This window comes from Symphodus melops (genome assembly GCF_947650265.1).
Source record: "Symphodus melops genome assembly, chromosome: 16".
Classification (NCBI taxonomy): Eukaryota; Metazoa; Chordata; class Actinopteri; order Labriformes; family Labridae; genus Symphodus; species Symphodus melops.
In genome coordinates this window covers 20,702,203-20,708,144 of record NC_136706.1, presented here as the reverse complement: position 1 = coordinate 20,708,144, position 5,942 = coordinate 20,702,203, and the positions used below count along the sequence as shown (strand labels likewise).

At 44.4% G+C, this 5,942-nt stretch overlaps 2 protein-coding genes across 2 annotated transcripts; both read left to right on the top strand.

Annotated features, from left to right (window-relative positions):
- Positions 1–902: 902 nt before the first annotated feature.
- On the top strand, positions 903–3,286 carry LOC306836901 (E3 ubiquitin/ISG15 ligase TRIM25-like). The gene has a single exon (XM_079364270.1). The coding sequence runs from the start codon at positions 998–1,000 to the stop codon at positions 2,672–2,674; it is 1,677 nt and encodes a 558-aa protein (XP_079220396.1). The 5' UTR covers positions 903–997; the 3' UTR covers positions 2,675–3,286.
- Positions 3,287–4,299: 1,013 nt separating this feature from the next.
- brcc3 (BRCA1/BRCA2-containing complex, subunit 3) lies at positions 4,300–5,542 on the top strand. Its single transcript, XM_079364038.1, has one exon. The coding sequence runs from the start codon at positions 4,458–4,460 to the stop codon at positions 5,238–5,240; it is 783 nt and encodes a 260-aa protein (XP_079220164.1). The 5' UTR covers positions 4,300–4,457; the 3' UTR covers positions 5,241–5,542.
- Positions 5,543–5,942: the final 400 nt, after the last annotated feature.

Genomic DNA, 5,942 nt, shown 5'->3' with positions numbered 1-5,942 from the left:
AGAGGCTCAAACAGCACACAGCTTCACTCTCTCAGTAACAGAGTGCAGGAGGGGACGGACTGTAGGACAGAATGGACCTTTTTTTTTTTTTTTTTTTTATTGTGCAGCGTCTTCAGATCTTGAACCAGTTGCGCAGCATGCTTTTCATTCTCAGGAAGTTTAAGGTCTTGGGTGAAAGCAGCTGTTCATTTTATTGTCACAGCTTATCCTAAAATGAAGTCAGTCTCCATCAAATACACGTTGGCATAAAACCCTCGCATACAGGCATACGTATGTCATCACAGGCACACTCTGGTTTTATCAAAAATAGAAAATAAGAACAGAATCACCATCTCAGACAGACTGCTTGTGTTTGTCTGTTTGTTTACACCATGAGGGTCAGCATTATTGGAATACATTATTATTATCCCTTATCTTTCTGAACAAAGGAGCAATCAGCTCCTGCAAATAATGACTCGCCGTCTTGAGTTTTGATAGAAGTTTTGGACTTTCTGTGGGATGGTAGTGTTGGCTTCTTTCTTTTTGTTTGTATGGTTTGATTTTGTAAAAAAATAAATCACTGATCCCTGAAATATTAAAAGAAAAAGCAGCCTTTGATGTCGTTTTAAATGGAGTTTGTGTTAGTTTTAGCGCTGTGATAAAATCAGAGATGTGCATTATGTCCTGTAAACAGGATATAAGCACATTCTGCCTCACTCAAGCTGCTCCTCCTCCTCCTCCTCCTCCTCCTCGGATGAATAAGAGCATTATAACTCCTCCCTCCTCTTCCTGCTTTCTAACACAGCCTGTCCCATTCACAGCCTGTTCCACGCGGTCTAGATGTTTCCTGTTTTCTGCACTTTTCACTGATCTACCAGTTTGGAGAGAGGCGCAGTGTGTTGAAAAAGCGAGGCCTGATGAGGACAGGGAACTAAAGTTTATGCTGGAGCAGTTTCCACATTTTTCTCAATGAGTAAGTGAAACTGTCTCACGGTGTTCGTGTGTTTATCGAGGGTCAATGGCGCAGCAACAGAACCTGATAGATCAAAAAAAACTTTGTTGTTCGATTTGTTTGGATCTTCTGAAGAATCCGGTGACTATTCCCTGTGGGCACAGCTACTGTATGAGCTGTATTCAGTGCCACTGGGATGAAGAGGATCAGAAGAATGTTTATAGCTGCCCTCAGTGTCGGAAGAGCGTCTCAGCGAGGCCTGTCCTGATGAAAAACACCATGTTGGCAGATTTAGCGGAGGAAATGAAGAAGACTGGACTTCGAGCTGTTTTTACTGATGACTGCTACGCTGAACCTGAAGACGTGGCCTGTGATTTCTGCACTGGGAGGAAGCTGAAGGCTCGAAAGTCTTGTCTCCAGTGTCTGGTCTCTTATTGTGAGCAACACCTGCAGCCTCACTACGACTCCCCGGCCTTTGAGAAACACAAGCTGGTCGAGCCCTCCAAGAAGCTGAAGGAGAACATCTGTACTCGCCATGGTGAAGTGAAGAAGATCTTCTGCCGTAGTGATCAACAGTGTATCTGTATTCTCTGCTCAATGGCCGAACATAAAGATCACAACACAGTCTTAGCCCTAACTGAGCGGACTGAGAGGCAGGCAGAGCTGGGAACAAATCGCCAAAGGATCCAGCGGCGAATCAGGGTCAGAGAGAGAGACGTGAACGTGCTTCAGGAGAGATTGGAGACGATCGATCTCTCTGCCGATGCAGCCGTGAAGTACAGCGACAAGATCTTCACTCAGGTGGTGCGTCTCCTGAAGAACAGAAGCTCTGATGTGAAGCAGGAGATCAGAGCTCGGCAGAAAACTCAAGTGAGTTTGGCCAAAGAGCTGAAGGAGAAACTTGACGCCGAGATCATGGAACTGAGGCGGAAAGACGCCGAGCTGAAGCAGCTCACACACACAGAGGATCACACCCACTTTCTACTAAATTACCCTTCACTGTCGTGTCTCAGTAAATCTATAGACTCGTCCAGCATCAACATCTGCCCCCTGCAGAACTTTGATGACGTGGTGACCGCTGTGTCAGAGGTCAGAGATAAACTGCAGGATATTCTGTGTGATTCATGGACCAAGCTCTCACAGACAGTGAGACCGGCGGATGTTTTACTGCCACAACCGGAGCCAAAAACCAGAGCTGAGCTATTACAGTACGCATGCGAAACCACACTCGATCCGAACACAGCAAACACGCGGCTGTCAGTGTCTGAAGGAGACAGAAAAGCAACAGTAAGCAGTGAGACACAGGCGTACTCCAGTCACCCCGACAGATTTGCTGACATGTTTCAGGTGGCGAGCAGAGAGAGCCTGAGCGGGCGTCACTACTGGGAGGTGGAGAGAAGCAGGTTTGAGGTTTCTGTCGCAGTGACGTACAAGGACATCAGCAGAACGGGATATGAAAGTGGATTTGGAAATGATGGCAAGTCATGGGCTCTCGAGTGTTTCAACAACAGTTATCAGTTCAGACACAAAAGCACCAGCACCAGCGTCTCAGGCCCTCAGGCCTCGAAAATAGGAGTGTACCTGGATCACAGTGCAGGTGTTCTGTGCTTCTACAGCGTGTCAGGAAACATGACGCTCCTCCACAGGGTCCAGACCACGTTCACTCAGCCGCTCCATCAGGGACTCGGAGTCTTCGCTACAGACAGTAAAGGATCTGCTGCTGAGCTCTGTAAGATCAAGTGAATAGACCTGACGAAGCAGTCAGTGAGCATCGAGAAGCTTTACAGAGACTCAGGTTGCTAATTGCGATTCGGTGCACAGAATAACCTTGCAGTAGATTTGACAACATATTTCTTGATGATATGGCATCCGTTTTGTTCGCTCTTTCCTTAAAATATTTGAAAATGAAATACAACAGAAGCTTGATTTGCTCATATTATGAAGGAAAAATATGCAGTTCATCTATTGCAAGGTGGTGCACATTTATAATTCAGGTAGAAGTACAGACACACGTTACTGATGCTACATGTGCACTAAAGTGGAAAAAGTGCAGGCACAAAATGTACTCAGTGAAATATGTCAATAGGTCCGCTGAACAAATGTTATATCGACTGCTTCTGATATGCCCCAGAATCTTTTCATTGTTTTTGTTGCGTCATCAAAAATATGTTGATGTCTTGATATTTTGAAGCAAACACACATCCATGCTCTGTACAAATACTTAAATATTACTTCAGATGTATTCAAGCTAAAGAAACCAGCCAGTGTTGCAGTGGTGAGTAGGAGATATTTGTGTTACGATGAGTTTGAAGTGAAGTGTGAGTACTCTGCAGCTGAACCCTGTGGAAGAAGAATAACACAGTATTTGTACTTTTTCACGTCTTGTCTCTGAATTAAAAGTCAGTCGGAGCTAGTCGGAGTAAAAGAGATTATTATTTTTACAAGAGGGAAACAGAAGCACATTATCCTTGAAGGTTTGTAATTGTTGTCTTTCTGCCCCTGAACTGATTATCTGCCTCCGATGTTTGAGCAGTTACTGCAGCGTTAAAGTGCCTAAATGAGACTTTATATCTTTTGTTTACAGCTGATTTAAATCAGTAAAATTATTTTTCTAATTTCATTTGAATATTTGCACTTTAGTGTTTTATGAAGGTACATGTCTGTGGTTTGGTCTTAATTTAAGGATCGCTGTGTGCAATTTTTCAAGAAAATCTTTTTTTCAAATCAACTTCATTTCATCAATTGATCTCCCTTCAACGTCGTGTTTCCTCTGGATTTATATTTTTTTTAAAAACATTTCAAATGAATTGGCAGCAGGAAACTTGTGTGTTTAACTCTTGCAGTATTCTTGAGGATTTAATGACTTGCATTTGACATGAAAGGTTTCATTCATATTCATACATATCATATCATTCGTATCTAACACTGTGCCTAAGTGATCTAATTATTCTATTGTACAACCCTTACTAATAATATATTTGTATAGCATAAATGCCACAGTCAGGTTTTTTATTGAATTTGATGAAGAAAATGTATCAAGTGCTTAATTAAATATTAGGTTGAGAAATGTTTTATTGAAAATATTTTATAACACGTTGAAGTTTGAATGCTTGATTATTCTGTGCTCGATGTTCGCTCTTTTATTATTGATTATTTTAACACTTTATTGATGCAATAAATCAATCGCAAACTTTACACAGATGTCACCAAGGTGTGTCCTCATTACACAACACATTAGTTGGAATTTTGAATACAAAGATACTCTGTCATATATTACACAGTAGTAGATTATTTGTATTTTTCTTTCATGATATAGTTACTGTACGTTTATAGTATGGGGATTATTGAGAACCTTCTCTGATAGAAGCGTAAAGCGGAACCTTTCGTCGATGATGAAAAAGCCGTTTTGCAGCACCACGGAATGTTTTGATGCGGCACCGAGAACGCGGAAGTGAAGTTTGGCTCCTGTGTTTATGTTTTCGTCCTCTCACAGATCGAGTTCTAAAAAGTGAAGTTTTGGAGCAGCATGGCGGTGAGTGCCGTTCACCTGGAGTCCGACGCCTTCCTGGTGTGCATGAATCACGCTCTGAGCACGGAGAAGGAGGAGGTGATGGGTCTGTGCATCGGAGAGGTGGAGGTAACCCGGATCGTCCACATCTACTCGGTCATCATCCTCCGCCGCTCCGACAAGAGGAAGGACCGGGTCGAGATCTCTCCCGAGCAGCTGTCTGCAGCCTCAACGGAGGCGGAGAGGCTGGCCGACATCACCGGCAGACCGATGCGGGTGGTGGGCTGGTACCACTCCCATCCGCACATCACCGTGTGGCCGTCCCACGTCGACGTCAGGACCCAGGCCATGTACCAGATGCTGGACCAGTGCTTCGTGGGCCTCATCTTCTCCTGCTTCATCGAGGACAAAAACACCAAAACCGGTCGCGTGCTCTACACCTGCTTCCAGTCCGTGCAGGCGCAGAAGGGCTCCGAGTACGAGCGCGTGGAGATCCCAATCCACGTCGTGCCTCGTGAAGCCATCGGTAAAGTGTGCCTGGAGTCTGCCGTGGAGCTGCCCCGGATCCTGTGCCAGGAGGAGCAGGACACCTACCGCAAGATCCACAGCCTGGCACACCTGGACCCCGTCACAAAGATCCACAACGGCTCGGTGTTCACCAAGAACCTGTGCAGCCAGATGTCTGCTGTGAGCGGGCCGCTGCTGCAGTGGCTGGAGGACCGGCTGGAGCAGAACAAGCAGAGCATGGTGGAGCTGCAGCGGGAGAAGGAGAGGCTGCTGCAGGAGCTGGCTGCTATGTGATCCTGGAGGACGGAGCAGAGACCCCCCCCGTGTTGGCGGACAGAATTGAAGGACCCTCTGTCTATTGTAAAACTCTTTTTAACTTAAACGTAGTATCAGTAACTGATGCGATATATTATAAAACAAATGATTGATTAAATGTGTCCTTATAGACATTATAGGCCTACTTCAGCCGGACTTCATTTGGACTGATGTTTTGTACAGCTGTGCTGTGTGAAGACGAGGGTTTCACCTGAGGATTACACCTGACTATGAATCTGCAGATTATTTTCTCAATAAAGCATTCGGTCTGTTAAATGGTTCCACTTAATGCATCTGTTTATTAATCTGCTGATCATGTCAGTGTGGTTCCCTAAACTAAGCTAAACCAAAAACAATCCTGGTCAACTGAGTAGTTACATTTCTCTTCTCTTCTCTGACAGTTTCAGCTTTAGATACTGACACATCAATTCTAAATAATTGTGTTTTTATCTCTTCTTATTTAAATCCTTAGAAAGCTCTTCTGAGACAAAGCCTTTTTAGTGGTTTGAGAATTGAGGTTCATTTTGTCAAATAGGAAAGCAAGAAAAACGACCTGAGACTCCTTTAAGGTAAGAATCAGTAACAATTCAGGGTTAAGTGTCTTGCCCAAGGACACATCAGACATGTAGCTGGGGATTGAACCTTCAACCTTGCTGTTAAGAGACTACCAACTACCACAAA

Bases quoted from the DNA above. Each gene is read 5' to 3' on its own strand.
- LOC306836901 (XM_079364270.1), top strand. From the start codon at position 998: ATGGCGCAGCAACAGAACCTGATAGATCAAAAAAAACTTTGTTGTTCG.
- brcc3 (XM_079364038.1), top strand. From the start codon at position 4,458: ATGGCGGTGAGTGCCGTTCACCTGGAGTCCGACGCCTTCCTGGTGTGC.